The 18760-nt window shown below is 39.8% G+C and overlaps 1 protein-coding gene across 1 annotated transcript; it reads right to left on the bottom strand.

Annotated features, from left to right (window-relative positions):
* Positions 1–29: 29 nt before the first annotated feature.
* LOC121889334 (laminin subunit beta-3-like) lies at positions 30–17197 on the bottom strand. Its single transcript, XM_042401212.1, has 23 exons — positions 17130–17197; positions 16995–17043; positions 15820–15974; positions 10567–10681; positions 10012–10085; positions 9491–9679; positions 8900–8963; positions 8628–8818; positions 7947–8067; positions 7403–7591; positions 7067–7222; positions 6572–6765; positions 5958–6054; positions 5190–5562; positions 4810–4970; positions 4330–4541; positions 3825–4031; positions 3535–3679; positions 3175–3382; positions 2229–2370; positions 1934–2110; positions 1382–1544; positions 30–691 (listed from the first exon to the last, which is right to left on the bottom strand). Exons 2-23 carry the CDS (start codon positions 17017–17019, stop codon positions 552–554), a joined length of 3498 nt encoding a protein of 1165 aa, XP_042257146.1. The 5' UTR covers positions 17020–17043; positions 17130–17197; the 3' UTR covers positions 30–551.
* Positions 17198–18760: the final 1563 nt, after the last annotated feature.

Here is an 18760-nt window from a genome sequence, read left to right as displayed (position 1 = left end):
AAAAAGGCTTTTATTTAAATATTGTGGATTCTGCACAAACAACAGATGCAAAAATTAAAATAAATAATGCAATATTCACTCTTGTGCCAGTTCAGAAATATATAATTGTGGTGCCATGTTAACTGTGGAGTGTGGTGCTGCTGATAAACAAAGGTTTGTATTGGCTCTTCACACTGTGTTCCAGAGATGTCAGAAGCAGTGGTGCTTTTCTAGATACAACATCATTATAAAATCCTCAATGTATAGTATAGGTGTGTAATGTATATGTATAGCAGTTATTTTATAATAAAGTGTAGTCATTTATGTCTCCTTAAACCCTCCCTCTACCTTCTGAAACCATTGATGATGATTTCTTATAATTCCCACAATTCTTTGACAACTGCTGGAGACGAGGTGCAATGTTACAGAGAAGAGTTATAGCAGTGTTCAAGAGTATGAGTTCTCCTTTAGTGAAGTGAAGACTGATCGTGACAGTTGAAAAGGTGAATGTTTGCGGAAGTGACATAGTGATGGCTACTGCAGATTCTGCTCTGAGGCCTGTTTGGTATCTCTCAGCCCTGGCAGACGGTGAGGTCGTGGGCTTTCTTTCGAAGTTTTGCTAAAAGGTCTTTAAGCTTGGCATCAAGTCCTTCAAGCTTTGATGACTTCTGAAGGATCTCACCCTGCAGCGACCTCAGGGAATCTGCTTTACCTGGAAAAAGATAGAGAACACAAGGAGAGATCAGAGATCTAACAAAAATACTGCACTCAAACTGATATCCCTTTTAAAGAGCCAGAACTCCCACTGGGGGGGGGGGGGGGGGGGGGGGGTTGGGGGTTTTAAAGACCTGTGTCAGTTTATGTACAATTGGATGTTACACTTAGGGTTCTAGATGGGTTTTAAAAGCTGATAACCAATATTTTTGGACATAATATCTTTTCCATCTGAAGACTAAGAAAAAGTCATTAAAAATGTATTTAGTATCTCCCTACCAGACCAGAGATCATACAGGTTAACTGTGACAAACAACTGCCTTTAAATAAATAATAAAAGTCACAGCAAACGTAATTGGACAGATGCTGCAAATTAAAAGAAAAAAAAAACATTTTCTGCCAGTTTACTGCCTGCCTAAGATCATGTTCCTGCAATATTAATCCAAGTTAGAGGAAATTCTGTTTCACAGGCCTCTCCACCCCAATAGTCTGCTATTGGCAGAATAAGAGTTAAGTGGGGAAAAAGACAAATTTCAGATGTCTTTATCAAGATTCTGAGTATCACCCCTTGGAATTGCCTGAAGACTGAAAATCCTCCTTCCCTGGAAGACTTACTAATGATCTTCTCTCATTTGAGAGTGAATAACATTATTCCAGAAAAACATTTTGGTGGTGTTTGCTGTATTACCTTCCAGAGACTTCATCATGTTTTCAGTGGTGTTGGCCAGAGCTCCAGCATCCTGCCGCAGCTTTGCCAGTCGATCCCCCACTGGCCCCGCCTCCCCACCAGACCCACTGGTAGCAGCCTTATCTTTAAGACGATCCAGCTGCTTCTGCAATGACAACAGGTCCTACAAACACACACACACATTTGTATTAGTACATTTATAAAGACCACATTCATTCTCATTTTAACCCTCCACTACATGCCTTTAACAAAGCCTTTTCATGACATTTTCAATGACTCACTCTACATGGTGACATTTGCAGCTGAAATACACTACGAAAAGGCTTTCACTGGCTTTTTTTTTTTTTTTAGAATTATAAAATGAACTTGACATTTTGTTAAACTGCTTCAGCTCATTTGAATTTGCTCTGGTTGCAACAAATACTCAACCCTCACCCTCACTTACCAGTTGCCATTATTTTAGTCCTTACCCCAAGTCCTGATTCTGAATAAACCCTTTGTAGAGGTAAATCTTCATATTTCACAGTAGAAGAGTTACAGCAGGTCTCTCACCTCATTTGCGTCAGCTGCTTCATCTTCAGCTTTGTCTGCATTGTCCTGTGCTTCCTGAGCCTGCTGGCCTCCACTCTGCAGCAGGTCTTTGAGCTCGTCCAGCTGGGGTTTCATTGGCTTCATCAGTGTTGATACATCATCCAGAGTCTTCTCTGCAGGGCTCAGCTGGTCTTTGGCCTGGATGAAGAAAATCATTCTAAAACTCAATAACGCTGGAAGAATAGCTTTTGGTGCATTGAACAGACCACAATGTTTAGACACTTCATTCATTGTTTAATATATCACAGCTTTCTACCTTAGTCAGGTTGTCGTTCAGAGTGTCCATGAGATCCATGCTGTCCTGCAGTCTGTCCTCCAGGTCAGAGAGGGAGCCCTCCACTGCACCGAAGCCTGCCAGAAGCCCATCCACATCAGCCTTTACCCCCAGTGCCGTGTCCCTGTGGATGAGAAACAATGTGCCATTTATCATCACTACAAAGACATAACAAAGCATCCTCAGGAGGAGAAGCAGGCTGAGGGACCCCATACACACCCTCAGAGAGACCACAATGTCTTTTTTAATTCGGCCGCAAAATCAGTTTCTGTTCTGCTAGATTACAATGATAAAAACTGTAAGGACAATTCTTTATTAACTCTTAGACGACTGACATGTACAGTACCAGTCAAAAGTGTGGACACACCTTCCTATTCCGTTGAATGAGAAAGTGTGTCTAAAATTTTGACTGGTACTGCACATGTCAGGAACAGGGTGTACTAAAAGGGTCAGTGTATGAAGCCTTGTTGCATCAAGATTAATTTAAGATTTTGATAAGTAAAATGCTCATTGGTCATTTTGAGTTTGCGATTGGTTTCTCTGAACCAAACCTTATAAAAATCAGAAAAAGTCAAAAAGGGGCTTGATGGTAACAATGATCATCTTTAAATTATCCATATCTAAGAAATTGTGAAAAAAATAGTGAGGATACAATACATTTAGATTAAAACTGTATTCACTGTTTATAGTTTATTTGATTAAAAAACTATAGATCTATAATTATAAAATTTTAGATCATATGCTGTTGCATTTAAAAAAAATCTGTCCTGATAATAATAATAAACACTATATTTGCCTCCTTTTATAATCCTGTTCAAACAAATAACAGTTTCCATTAAATGCTGTGAATTTGCAAAGATGAACGTTCTTTAAGAAAACTGCATCAAAATCAGGAACAGCAGTCCGATGGTGGAGTGTGAGGGTCTACCTGGTGTCCTGGGCTTTCTGCAGCAGTTTCCTGGCTGCATCCAGCTGTGGCTCGGCCTCATTCAACACAGCCTTGCTGTCTGGTAGATTGGCTGCCAGATTCTTGAGGTCCTCCAGCTTCCTCTTCAGAGTGGCCAGGTTGAGGGGCAGTTTGGCTTTCAGGATCCAGTCGCTCACCTCCTGGATGTGGGCCAGGTTGGAGGATGGGTCTGGACACACAGAAATGAAAAAACCTTGGCGTCACCTACAGTACTGCTGAATCCATTTACAATCAGTCATCATTACTGAAACCAAGCTAACCTCCACCCTCCTTCCGTACATCAGTCCATCCACCTACCCTTTGCACTAAAACAAACTTTACCTGACAGGAAGTCTTTGAGCTCTTTCACAACGTCACGCGTCTCTTTTAAGTCATCTTCCAGTTCGTCTCTGGTCTTCTTCATCTTATTGGACAGCTTCTCTGAAGACTGTCTCACCTGATTGGTTGTCTCTTGTGTTTTTTGGAGCTGTAAGGAATTGAAATTAACTTAAATATAAATATCTACCATTGTAATAATCTAAGATTAAACTTAAATTTGCTCATGCTTTAGTCATAAAGGTACAGTGATGTGCCTCTGGTGCTGACAGAAGTGACATTAAGTGTTTGTGTACCTTCTCTGCAGCATCTGTGATTTTGCCGGTCAGCTTGTCCAGTCGGTTTTTCACATCCTGAGCATCAGCGTTTGCCCTCTTGCTGAGAGGCAGGGCACCCACACACTTTTCTCCCTTTTCACAAGGTGGTGTTCCCTCCGGTGGACACAAGTCCCCACCCTCACACTGGAGTGGGGTGCAGGGCTCTGAGCGAACACTGCCACATACCTGGAAAAACAGAACAGAACAACATATTGATGCATGGTGATTTCAACTTCAGCTTCAACTTCAGTTTATTTAAAGTGCACATCACCTAGAGAGTCTCTGTACAATTCACAAGTCAATAAAAACAGTGTTACAAATGAGAGATGTGGCAGATTTACATAGAAATAACATCAAATAACTGATGATCCTTCCAAGGGTTACAAATCAAATCTGTTTGTTGAAACACATTTCAAGGCTTTGAATCATCATGCCACTATAATCTGGCTCCCTGCTAAGTGAAAAGCCTGGAAGGTACATGTACCTGTTTGGCCACAGGGGTGAGGTTAGGTTTGGAGGCCATGTTTTGGTTCAGTTTGTCCAGATCTTTGGTGTTGGCTGGTTGTACTCGGTTCTGAAGGTCCTTAGTCTCCTCTCTGACATCAGCTGACTCTTTCACTGTTTTTCCGCTGGCCTTTACTTTCTTAGCTGCATCTGTAGACTCATCATAGGCATTCTTGATGGCAGAGAATGCTCCTAAATCCAGAGAAAAACTCAACATGAATATATTTTATGCAGTCATTGTATCAGAATATCTGTTTGAGAAGCAACAACTGGTGATGATAAGGTGCTTCAGTCAAAATATGGCACAAACATACATCATTCATCTTGGTTTGAATAGAATGTTAAAGTTTTATCAAAAGATTTACAGTTTCAGTTAATTAGAGCCACTTGAGGGTGCTCCTGTGGTCAATCCCTCACTAAAACTGAGAGCTGCAGTGATTTGTGTGTCTTTGTCTCGGACCTGCATTATTGGGATTGATGGAGTTCGTCATGGCATCTTTCTTGGCATTGTACTGCACACGGAGGCTGTCCAGCAGACCCTGCAGTTTGTCCAGCTCTGAGTCCAGACCGGGTGTTCTTTTCAGGGGTGAAAGATCGTCGTTAACCTTGTCCACCTGGTCCCTTTGAGACAACAACAAGAGTTGTTCAATTAGGCATCAGTTAGAAAAAAATGTAACTTAGTGAGTTTCCATTGATTAGAATTGGGTGAAAATATTACGTTTGTGAATATCAGAAAATACATCCATGACAATGATGTAAAATATTTTTAAAAGCTGATTAGTGTTTTCATCTTTAAACAAATACAATTTATTCCTCCTCCAGATCTCAGCAATCCCTCACCTGAGCTTGTCCAGCTGGGACAGAGCATCATCAATCTGTCTGGCAGTACTGGGTGGAAGGGAGATTGAGTTCCGGATCAGGTTCAGGTTGGCCTCCAGGGTGAGGATGCGTGGCCCAAAATTTCCAAGACCACCATTACCTGGACGAGAAGGGAAGCTCGGGGAGAGTCTCTCCAAAGCTAAGCTGAGGTTTTGACGCTGGGCATCCAGGGTGAAGTAGCAGGAGGGACATGTTTCACAGGCAGGGAAGGAGTCACAGTGTCCTCGATTGCAGGAGTCACAGCGAGGCCCGGTGACACCCTGCCGACATAGACAGGCTCCTGTCTGCTTGTCACAAACTTCTGGAAGGGTTCCTTCAGCATCACACAGACACGCTGTGGAGGAAGAGAGAAAAAGATCACAATAAAGATAAATTCAAGCACTGGCCAGAGGGCCCTAAAATACACATTTTTAAAAAGGAGGATTCTTTAATAATTCTTCAAGGTCTAATCTAGAGTGAAAGAAACCTCAGACTCTTAGCATCTACAAAGGTTGTTTCACCGCTGTCATAAAACTCTATGAAGTCTCACAAGTGTGGCTTCATTACCTTTGTCAAACGCAGGGTTTGTATGTGAGAGCGGTCTTACTTAAAAGCCAGGTTCACCTGTCATCACTGTAGTGTGAACCATAAATGAACCAAATACAAACAAGGAAACAAGATAAAGGTTTCTACCATGACTGAGATAAAAAAGAAAACAATAAATGGAGCAATTAAAGAGAGATGACTCACGCCGGCAGCCAATGAGTGGGTCTCCGTATGTGTTGTCTGGGCACTCGGTACATTTTTGGCCTCCAAAGCCTGGTCTACACTGACACTGACCCGTCTGCTGGAAGAAAAGGAACAAAAATGACTTTAGCTTCAACTGCACAAAACAAATCAGCTATAAACTCAGCAGCATGAGCACCTCTGGTTGAACTAGTAATGGCAGTAATAGTAACAACACTCATTTATTCTTACTGCCAATACATTATGTTCTAGCACTCTTATCTTGCACAATCTAACAAAGCAGTGATCCATCCTTTAACTGGAATTTTCCTTTTTAAAATTCTACTTAACAGGTGTTTGTGTGGCCAAAGTCAGTTCAGTGAAAGCCATTCTCCCCTTTCTTATTGCTTCATAATTATTAATACCTAATAATTAATGCTGCTGCACCAAGCTTTTCCAGTTTGTCCTTCAAATTAAGGCACTGTGGGCTTGCAGTTTCCTCCTGCTTCCAGCTAGGCTAAACATGTCCCAGGCTAGTGTCTGAAACTGAAATCAGTCTTTTCATCTGACTGTGTGTAGAAGTGTGTTTGCTGGAGTTCACTGGTGTTGACTGTGGGGGTGTAGGGAAGAGGTCATACCTGGTCGCAGGTATCACTGAGGGACCTGGTGGGGTCACAGTTGCAAGGCTCACATCGTCCTGACTGGAATGGTTTCCAGTAGCCTTTTGCACACACCTCACAGGTCAGGCCGTGGAAGTGGGAACGACAGGGACACTGGCCGGTCACTGGGTCACAAACACCTGACAGTGACCCGTCTGGAGAACAGGAGCACTCTGCACAGTAGAGGTAACATGGGAGTTAGGGAGAAGTACTTGGATCAAATTCCACACAAATATATATGATTCCTTATGATTATTGATGGCAGTAACAGTGGTAACAATGCAAATCAAGATATTGATCAATTTCTGTGAGAGCCTCAGTTTAAGACATATTTGCATCAGTATCTTCAAAAACCCATCTCTGATGTGAAAGTTTTCACACACAAATTTTGAGGAGTTAGCAAAAGAAAAATGTGGTGTTATTTGCATAAAAAAGGGAAAAATCAAAGTGATGTGAAGGTGTGTGATGACTCACTGGAGCAGCCCAGAGGGTTAGAAGCGCTCAGGCCGTAGTAGCCTCTCTTACAGCGGTCACAGCGGGGGCCTTCCACGTTCACTTTACACTGACATGAGCCTGAGCTATCGTCACACCGGCCCTCATTCACTGTCCCCTCCGCACTGCAGCTACAGCCTGGCAGCAACACAACAATATAAACATGAGCCACTTCAAAAAAGGTCAGATCTCTATGAAGATACCTCATTATAGGAAATAAAGTGAGCAAAGAAGTATGGTGAGAACTTTGAGGATATTATACATTTTAAAGCAATCAACTAATGTCTATATATCTATCTAAAACAGTCAGCCACTTACGTATGCAGGCATCAGGACGATCCATTCGGCTGCGGGGGTTTGGTTGGTAGCCTGGGGCACACTGGTCACACTTTGGCCCTGTGGTGTGGTGCATACAACCTTCACACACACCTCCGCTCCTTGAGCCACTGGCCTTGTACACCTCCTCGTCAAAATGACAGCGTTGGGCATGGTTGTTACACTCACAGCCTGAGGAGAGAGCAGAAGGATTGGTACATACACACAAGCAGAGTCAATGGATGTAGGCTCCAAAACATACATATTTTCTCTCTCCTTCATTTATTTTTAAGTAATATTTTCTGTTCAATTGTAAGAGGTAAACAAAACATCCCAAACATCCCAGTTGGTAGTTAAAAAATTCTGACTGTATTGAATTCTGTATGTAATACTCTTTTTTTCTTTCACAGGAAATTCAGTCCAACTGTTCACCTCTTGAAATATGAGTGAATTTGGAATTATTATTTCTTTAGGTAAGTATAATGCTTGCAGATGAGTGTGTTTTGTTTCCATTAGAGAGATGAGCTGTAGGTGGGTGAAGTCTTACGTTTGCAGGTATGAGTGTTGCTCTCCTCTGCAGGTCTCCAGGGCAGATCATTGTAGAGATCAGCACAGCGCTCACAGTTCACACCTGCTGTGTTATGCTGGCAGTCACACTGAGGGTTCACCTACAGGGAGGCATAGAAAACATGTATAAGGAAATGTTTACTCAAATGTTAGCTGTCTGAACAAAATGATGAAAACCTAGAAAGTGGAATTGTAAATTCAATAGTGTCAGTATCACTATCAGTTCAAAAGAGTTCATAAACATGTTGTATAGCACATAGCACCAATATGGATTATATTCTAAGGATTAAAGTTCATTGCATTTTCTGACAAGGAGCTAAGGCATTATAAAATAATTTAAGTACTTCAAACGTATTCTCTCTCTTATGTAATCCTTGTGAAGACTTTCTGCTGCATATATCCTTATATATGCTTTTTTTGATCTCTCATTGTAGCTACTGAAGTGCAAATCCTCTTGTTTGCTGCCCAGAGTCCAATGATTTTATTATTCTCATATCTTAGCGTCCAGTACAGAGATACTGTAGGTCCAGGATGTGGCTTAACACAAACACTGGGAGAAGATGGAAATGAATAGCCATCAAAAGTGACAAAAAGTGTCTTTGAAACATTCTAAACCTTTTAAATCCAAACTCTCTAATCCCCAAAACACCTGGATACACACCTGTATGCTGTTGGACTGAGCGTTGTTGTAGGCTTCTGGTAGGCATCGGTTGGCATGTCCATGGCACATACAGCTGCCCATCACCCTCATCTCCTTAAGGGCGTAAAACCTACTGAGAGCTCTGCCTGGTAGACGTGGCACATCACCCAGCTCGGCTAGCCTCACCCTCAACCCCGTCAAGCCAGTCACATCTGTGGATGAGACAGCTGTCAATGAGCAGTCCACAACATTTAAACAGGTCTATACACCGTGAGTCATGATCTTAGACTTACCCTCAATCTTCTGGCTGTTGGGAACTGGGACATAAGCGTACTGACGCAAAGGACTGAACTGGATCTGGAGAAGAGAGATGTACAATCAATTTATTCTGTTTATGTTATCTTTTTTTTCTCCATCACACAGTGTTTAGCACTTATTTCATAAAGATTCACAATACTGCCATCCATTTTTTTCAAACTTAACTCAGAAGACTCTAACAGGTTTGAACTGTCCTATGTGTTACATACATGTCATATTATGTCTGTGTCATTTTTAAAGGTGATAAATGATTCATAAATCATATGTCATTGACACCTAAACTGTTTAGGAAACAAGAAAGCAACAGGTGTTACTGGAAATGATGTCTTAATCACTAATAACAGTACAACAGAGTCTCATGTGATTTTGCTAGTAATACCAAGATAACAGTATCTGTGGAAGAGCCACTTTGTTATCTGGGTCAGTTATGATAACATTTGCATTGACAGCTACAGTACCTCAATAACAGTAGAGAAAAGGGTACAATAATCAAAGCAGAGAATAATGAGCTCTAACTGAAGACACACTAAAACAGATATTTTGCCACAAAGATGATTTGAGCCTACCATCTGATCTTGGTATGGGTTTCCAGTAGGGGGCAGAGTGTAGCAGTAAGTCTGGTCCATGGTAAGAGGTGTTGAAGTGGGGACACCAGGGAATGCTTTTTGACAGTCTGCAGCAATGTAGAGGGCGGGTTCCCATGTCCTGCCATTATCAAGTGTCCTCTCTATAATCAAAGCACTGGGACGAGGACCCTGCAGAGAAAAGCAGATCAATAAAGAAACAGGTTCTAAATTCATAAATTATGTTTGAGATCTAACTAACACAAATACACCTGGTTTTATTGAAATATGTTAACAAAATAGTTTCAAAGCTAAATGATTTATACATAAATAGATTTGTGTATGCAAATCCTCCATATCTTTTTGCAGCAGTATTACTGATTTACATCTTTTATTTCTACCTCTCCTATTTTATGTGTATGATATATTAATGAATTTAAAACCAGATACCACACAGTGCCTTAAGATTAAAAGTATTTTTGTGTGAATGAGTAGTCTAGCAGTGTTTGCAGACTGTATCATACCTTGAAGTTCAGTGTCAGTCTGTCAAGCTGGAACAGATTGTTGAGGTCCAACTGGAGAGTGACTGCATTCACCTCTACAGGACAAACAAGCAGAACAGCATTTTCATCAGCTACACTACATACTAAGTGTTAAATAAGGTTGATGTTTGTTTTTTTACATTTTATAAAACTGGTTGATTTAAACTAATTCTCAGCTGTTCCCTGCTGCCTGTTCAGCACAGTTGATTGTGAACAGGGGCCTCTGGTGGTGAGGCAGCTCAGAATGTGAGAAAAACAAGGAAAGTGCTGCTGATTACTGTAAAACAGGCTCTCCAACTCATTAAATAACAAAATTCTACCAAAAAGACTACAGAATGTTTGTACTGCAAATGAATAATAATTAATTAGTTGCTTAGTGTTTGTTTCTTTGGTCCATGGGCCCCTGTAGTTTAGAAGTTAAGATTCTGACCATGAAGTGCAACGTCTCTAAAGGGACCTTTATTGCATCTCTCTCGCTCTCATTTCGTGTCATCTATGCCCAAAGAAGTGTTTCTCTATTTTTTTTTCTTTGCCCACCTTTCTTAGACTGCCACCATCTGTCTGGTCCGGCAGTGGACAGGACATCCTGGACAGTGTGGGCCAGCTGACCGTTTGGGTTCCTGGAGTCACATGGACAGCACTTCATCCTCCTCTGAGAGAAAAAACAGAGAAACAGAGAGACAAAATCAGTAACAGTGGACTTTCCTGCAAAGTTGCACTGTAATATTGCATGCATGCATGTATGTATGTATGTAATTATGTTACAATGAGTGTGTCTACAAAGTGTTAGTCTTAAAGCTGATCCATGGACCTATGACCAGCTTCACATTTGTCTCTGTCTCTGTGTAATGCCAGGTAGATAAGTTGTGTCATTGAGCAGGTCATCCATGGCCACAGAGAGGGAAAATCAATATGTGTCAGATGGAAAGCCTGCTGACAGTTCTACTTTTATATTGTGAATAACAATGATTTATTGAGCTGGTCAACAAGTCAAGGGGAGAAACTTTGTCCCTGTGGAAGACAAGGCATGAAACGTGCTGCCCTAGTTTTATTTGAGCCATGCATAAATGAAATTTTATGGCAGCAGTGGAACTTGACTTGTTCACAGGGAGAAATAAAGTTATTAATTGTGATGTATAAATAGTCTCCAACGGAATTTGTCCACCTTACAGAATTTTAATGTGAAATTCAAAATCTTTGCACCAGCACAATTCCAGTCAACAACTATATATGTCTAGTACAGTTTTAAAAGAAAAGTTAATCGAAAAAATATGTTTTAGATGATTATCTATTGACCTCTGAGTCAACCAAAGCACCTGTGGAGTCCAAATTCCATTTTTGGTTGAGCTGTTCCTTAAACATATGCAGTAATAAGCTGTTTTTCTACCTTTGTTGAGCTACGTGCTGTTCATGAAGACACTCCAATAGCACTTGGACAATTCCCCACACAAATGTTCACATCAGTGGCAGCTGGGCCACAGCTTTCACCTGCCAAGTCAATATTTAGCAGCTCCCAATCTAGCACGCAGACCATGGCTGCTTTCTCTGTAGGGAAAAGTTCCCTCTTGACTGCTCATTGTTACAACATACAGTGTTCATCAAGCTACGTGTCTCAACTCATTCTCCCACTCTAAACAGTTTGAAACATTTTGAGTCATGCAAATGTTGTCAAAATAACTTCTTTTCAAACATTTCACAGATTGTGTCTTTGTTACCTCATTCCCAAACACATTAACTAGCATGCTGGACATGGTACATGGCTAATTCTCTGTGATTTTAAAAAACAAAGAACAATCTGTCACTGCATCATCATAAAGAACGTACAGGCTACTTTACAACATCAAAGTCCAATCAGTGGGACTGACTTTGTGAATGAAAGCTGGTCAAAGTGATATCCAACATCTGTGTACAGTGACAGCATCATTGTTGGTCAATCAAATCATTAACAGCAAAGTAAAATGCTGCAATGACAGAGAAAAGTCTCTAGACTGTGTCTAGACTAATAATTGGTTCAGTACAGTGATTCATGCTGCAGTAGCAGCTGCACAGCACAGCATTAATTCAACTTGTTTCTCAACGAATAAGCAAGGGACCATTCTGGCTCCTTCACACTGTGAAATAAAGCCAGGGCAGCACTATTCTGATTCTATATTAACCTGTCACAAAGCTTTGATTTAACAATAACTACAAATCATTACACAGTACTGTGGACTTGTGTGGCGTTATTAATGCCTTCAAAGTAATACTATGCAAAGCTGTCATATAAATGACATGGCATTCTCATAGCCTGAAGGTTCATTTAAGCTGTAATGAGGCTACAGCTTCTCATACTTGTCAGTAGATTATTCTGAGTGTCAACACAAAACTGACATTTTACAAGTAGTGCTTCATAATATGATGAAATAATACTTATACATTGATCCCTCTCAGGTGGCTGTGATGTAAATGGGGGAATCCATATGTGCACTTGAGAAAGTGACACCACTCAACTGAGGCACATTAACCAGGTGAATTAATCTTTGCATTGTGTGTTATTTTATGGTGTTTCGTGGATTATCCCCTACACACAGCACATACAGCTACAAATATATAAATAAGATATTTTATCATTTTGGATGAAGCTGAGCCAGCAGTTTCCCCCATGCCGTAATATCACTGACTATAAGAATGTGTACATGGATAAACTATGTTTATGGGTCATGCTGTTGCAGAGGACCATGGCTGTAAATTGCAGCTTGAGTTATATAAATATGATGCAGGAAGCTGCATGTATGAGTTTTATCATTTTTCCCTGAATAGATGGTTAAGAGGGGTTAAAAAAACTTTATCTTTGAATCATCTCTTTACCAACCAGGATCACAGACATGTCAGTCAGATAAAGCCCAGCAGATAAACTCTGACACTCAGAATACCCTCCTCCACAGATACAGCTCCTCAACCCACAAATAACACTTTCACAGACTCCTGAACTGACACCAGCTGTATAATATCTAATAATAACATTAGGTGCATTCCTTGTAGGTGCACCATTTAATAATGACCTCACTAGCTCACTTCAACTTCAATGTTCATTGAAAACAGTTCATCTTATCTAATCTCAGGTGATAAATCTTTAACTCTCAGACTAAGGTGTGTCCATGTAATTTTTACTGCTTCTTAACCTCAGTTACTCCTGTAAACCATGACAGAGGGACACTTCTTAACTATACATACAGGTGAAAAGTGATGCAACGTGGAGGCTTTTGCCCAAGGTTTGTGGCTTTTGGCACTGCAGTGTGTCACTCCAAACACACACTGTTTGCATTTAGTCACTACCAGCAGTCTATTGCATCAGCTGAACATGTATTTGATCCTCAGTAAGGGTATAAAGTCTACAGTGGACATTATGATAAAATTAGTAAACTAAACAAAATCTGTCTGTACTGGCACCAAGAAGGTTCAGGTTACATTTTAACTAATGTTCATTGCTCTAATACATGGTGTGAAAGACAGCAGGAGCAAATTTACCTATGTTGGTTATAGTTATATGTATAGTGGTGCATCTGACAATAAAAGCATACAAATATATTACATGTATATTTATCAAGATTAATATCAAAAAGGCATATCTGGCTATCAAACAGCAGGCCCCTGGCTGCAACGAGCAACTCTGAGGCAAATCTGATGCACTGAAGTGATTTGGTCCCTTGATGAAATGTGAAATGCATGCTTTTTAAAGGACATATCAAAAATATGAATAATTTTCCATATTCACTGCATATGACATAACAGCACCAGTGATAATGAATTGATATTACCCAAAGAATCTTCACTTTTTATGTGGAGAGAGACATGCAAACTGCCTTTCTTTAGTCTTTTTAGTAGGTCCACATATACACAGCACACGGCTGAAATGCAGTTTGTATTATTTCATCTCCATGGGTTAGAGAAAGACATCATGTGCTTCATCAGCAGGTACTGGTTTGAAAAGTAGTCAGTGGTAAACCTAATGATTCAGGAACCTTAAGTCTAGATGTACTGCAGTAATGGCAATCTGCATTACAAAATCCTAGGTTTTCCAGGATATGTGGAAACACTGTTGACTCATTCATACCTTTATTACTTTTAACAACTATCTACATTACTATCAAAATATCTAAGGACATTATAATTCCAAACCACCTGCTTTAGAGTGTAATACATTCATTTACAAAATCTGATAATTGCAGCAGTCTGATGAAGCATCATTCATCGAGATCTGACTACTTTAAGTTTTTGTGTTTACCTCAGTCATCAAAGATATCATTGTTGGTCTTTTGGTAGTCATGCATGTGAATGTGTTTGTTTCTGTGTGTCAGCTCTGAGATATGGCTGAGTGTTCCTGCCCCTGTCTGTCTGGACCAGGTGTGGCTCAGGTAAAAAAAAAAAAACAGGGAAGAAAGTGTAGATCAATGGGAGATTGAGAGGGAATGAGTCCACGCCCTTCCCTCAGGGAGATTCAACACAGCCCACATACATAAACTGTAAGATGTGAAGATTGTGTAACATCATCACAAACATCATTCTGTCTGTCTTATGGTGATCACAGATTTAATCACTAGAATGCAACTTCCTTTTTGAAGGAATATTAAAATATGAATTCCACATTAAATCTAACATGTATGCATGTGAAAACCTTTATTCAAGTACTGAACTGCGATTTAAGTACTAATATTTTACTTTGCTTATTTCCAGTTTGGAAGGCCTTTTACTTTGACATTGCAAGGGGAAATATTGTGATTTTTACTCCATTACATGTATCTGAAGGCTGGGTTTTCTTTGAAAAAGAAGATTACATTCATTATGGGTTTGAGAACTATTGGGTTCAGTCCAGCTCCTGACCTTTTCTGCCCCCCACATCTCTCACATTTCAACATCTCTCATGTTACTGTAAACCATTACATAGCTAAAATATTGCAAAAAATTAAATATCTTTTATGACATCTCTCCAGACTAGTGAAAAAGTGGGTTCAGATTATTCAGTTTACTTCCAATACAGCTTCACTTGTTTCAGTGGATTTTATAAAACAAGCTTCAGTATGATACTTAACAGAAAAAAGTTGATTTGTATTGCAAATAAAGGATCTCACATTAGAGACACTTGTCTCACTTTTTTGAAATATAGTACACATTGCAACATTACAGATGCTCAGTACATGCCCTCTGCTCTGGATGGTAAGTCTAATTTCAAAACCAACATTAAATCCAGTAATGGGAGGTTTGTGCTGAGCCAGCAGATGGGCTGGAAAGAAAAGAGAGTACAGTTGCAACATGATGCTCTGGCACTGAAATCAGACTGTTTCATAAATGGACAGCAATCAGTCTGGCCAAAACCACCACAGCCTCCGTCCTGCATATCTGTCTGTTCATTATGACCTCTGCACTGCTCGCCTCCTGACAGTGCAAACCCCACGCAGGGACCCATGCATGGCCTGAGTGAACATAGCTGGCTCAGACAGCGACTGTGTGTCTGCTTTGGTTTGACTGATATGGTTTTGTATGTGGCCAATATCAATATTTAAGAGTTAAAGCTGCTGCTTTTTGATAATTATTACCTTTTTGCTTTCTCTGCCTCACAAACCTTATCTTGAATTCAGAACTGTCTTTTTCCACATTTTAAATGGAACAGCTCCTCCAACCACCTGAAAGCTGATACTAATACCAAATGGATAAAGAGTTGGCAGGCTGATTGGCAATGGAGAGTCTGATTCAGTCCCTGTATCTACTGTAACTGTGTCTTGGGCAAACAGAGGTGAATGATTGTGCTCCTACCTGTTGGTATGGGGTGCAGTAGACCTCAGAGCCGGTGAGGCCGCAGGTGGAAGAGGCTCGGAGCTGGTGAGCCCTGCCCAGCAGCAGGTCATTGCTGGGTGGGTAACAAGCCCCTCGAGAGCAGTCAGTCTGGGCCTGTGATACTGCAGCCACGGCTGTAAGAAGGAAGGCAGTACAACAAGAAATGAAACATTACAGAGCCTTGTAATTACATGACCTCTATCAGTAATCAGTTACATTAGTATCCCAGTTCACAATGAATAAGACATAAGGACATAAGGAAGGAAAGACAGATCCTATAACGATGCTTCAACTCTAAATTGTTTGTTATTCCAGTTTGTCTACTTGTTAAAAGTAAACCTCGCCATTTTTTATAGATGTAGCAGCATTTTTATGCTCATCTTAATGAGACTTTTACCAAACCATCTCAAAACTTAACCTAAACAATACCACAATCACCTTTGTAATTAAAATTAGCATATTCCCGGCTTTAACAAACTTAAACATGATTAACATTTTAACATTTTGAGTAAACTCTCTATTGATGGGCCAATGACAGAGCTTCTGCCCGTCACCACGGTGGGATCAATAATTTTGCAGGGCTTCCAACAGCTATACATTTTGAATAGGATGTGCTCTTTGTCTATCCCTTAGTTGATACTACCCGCTATATTGTATGTCCAAAAGAAGCAAAAAGAAAGGCCTAAAAAGGAAACATAGGATGTACCATCAATACTCAAGAGAGTCACAGTATCTAGAGCTGTGCATTCCTATAGATTATGTGTAGTTTGAAGACTGATACCAGTAAGCTGTTAACAAATATCCTAATGCAAAAACTTCAGTGTTTTCCCATAAGTAATGTTCTTGTCAGAGTGGAAGAGCCTCTGATGCAGGCCCAGACTAATGAAATCCTTTCAGGATTTACAGCTCAAACATGTGCTATCACGACCTGAGAGTATGCAGGCTAGTTTCTCCTCTCTGCTAGAAAATGGAGCTGTGAGCAGTGAAATCAGCTGTTGCAGAGTTTCACTGAATTAGAAACCTGCATACTGTCAACTTCCAATGATTTATCAATGTAGACATCTGTTTAAGGTTGAAAGTTGCAGGACAGACAGATGACACTTTAAAGAAAAATAATAATATCAAAGCAAAAGCAAAAGTGAATGAAATCTTACCAGCTAGTAGTAAAAGTATTCTCATGCTGTGTTTCTCTTATCCAAAAGTCTGGAACAGATGAGAAAACCAAAAAATATCAGTAAATAGAAACAGAATCGAAGTCACTTGATTGTATTTCTTGATGTGAGACTCACTTTGTAGTTGATGCTCGATGCGGTTAAGTGTGTGTTGCTGCCTGGGTGCAGTCTTATAAACACCGTCTCACCTGGATGGTATGATACAGTGTGTGTCAGAGACCAACCCTTCACTGCCACTCCCTTCAATCCATGAATCAACGTTCACACACACAGACACGCAGGCGGAAGCAGACACATAGTCAACACAAAGACTCCAAGGTATCACAAACAAACTTAAACAAAGACAAAACCAGGTGTAAAAAATGCTTTTGAGATCTCAAATAAAAAACCTAAAACGGACCTAAAAGGAGTAAAAAAGAAAAAGTTTGTAGATTGTTTAGATTTGTATACTTGTTAGTGTAAAAGCTAAAAAAGATTGTCTATATAAAAATTTTGAAGAAGCATTCAGGGTCCCCAAGGATGAATCTTAATAACTTGATGATCCCTTAATTTCATCCCTTAATGCCAATATTAGGTCCTAATTTTGTTTTTTTCCAAATACTTTGGTTTAAGATCTGCCAAACTGATAACATCCTCATCTGTGTCCTACTTTATGTTTAGTGCTAAGTGGCAAAAGTTAGCATGATAACAGTCTAAATTAAGATGGTGAAAGTGGTAAAAACACAAATACCCACTAAACATCAACATGGTTGCATTGTCATTGTGAACATTTAAGCATGATGATGTTAGCATTTAGCTCAAATGTCACTGTGCCTAAGTACAGCCCCACAGAGCAGCTAGCATATCTATAGATTTCTTTTCTCCAAACAAAATACTAAATACAATTTCAACAATATTGATGTTTCAAAATAATTTGAGATTGTGTCCATAACACAATACCTTGACACATAAATAAGAAGTACAGAAGCTATAGGGGATGGTGTAAATATAATTTGGCCATTCAATGACGGCCAAAACGTTCTGTCATATGTGAAGATGTGTTGTATATATAAGTAATTATGTTGTATGTGTAACAAGTTATACATACAAACTCAAACTATTAAAACTACAACTGAAACTTAATCAAAGCTAAGCTAAAATATTCGTGGAAACATAAAGACAAAACTCAACCAGTAAAGCCTGAAACAATGTCATAATGAGCGAAAATAAAAAAACAAGCTCTAAGATGAGCAATTAACATAAATTGTCATGAAAACTTAAAAGCAAAACCCAAGATTTAATAACGTTTGTTTTCCAACTGACATAATATGGTAGGACATGTTCTCTGTGATGGTGACCCAACCAAACCTGTTGTTTGCTGTAGTTAAGGACGCTTTTTAAAGCCTACAGTTATCTGATAGAAGAGGAGTGAACTAAGAGTTAAGAAGCATTGTTATTTCCTGCACGTAATACCACAAAATAGTTTAGTGTTTCACTATTAACTTTGTTTTGAGTGTGTATTATGTTCACACTAGTTCCTACCAGTAAACTGTCAAAATGAAGTATGCAGAAATCAGAAATACAGCATGTAGATAAAAATTACTCAATTTAAGAGAGTGGGGGTGATGGACGCTGTTGTCTGATGATGTTATGCACAATGGAAATATTTAGAGGAGCTGATCAATTGTGACATCAGCAGGCAAACATTTTGTATCGTTCATCAGAATGGCAAAGTACATTTGTTTCTTGTGTACTAACTGCCCAAAAAT

The sequence above is a fragment of the Thunnus maccoyii genome, chromosome 3 (genome assembly GCF_910596095.1).
Source record: "Thunnus maccoyii chromosome 3, fThuMac1.1, whole genome shotgun sequence".
NCBI classification, from domain to species: Eukaryota; Metazoa; Chordata; class Actinopteri; order Scombriformes; family Scombridae; genus Thunnus; species Thunnus maccoyii.
Note: the sequence above shows the minus strand (reverse complement) of the source record. Positions and strands in the feature narration are given on the sequence as shown.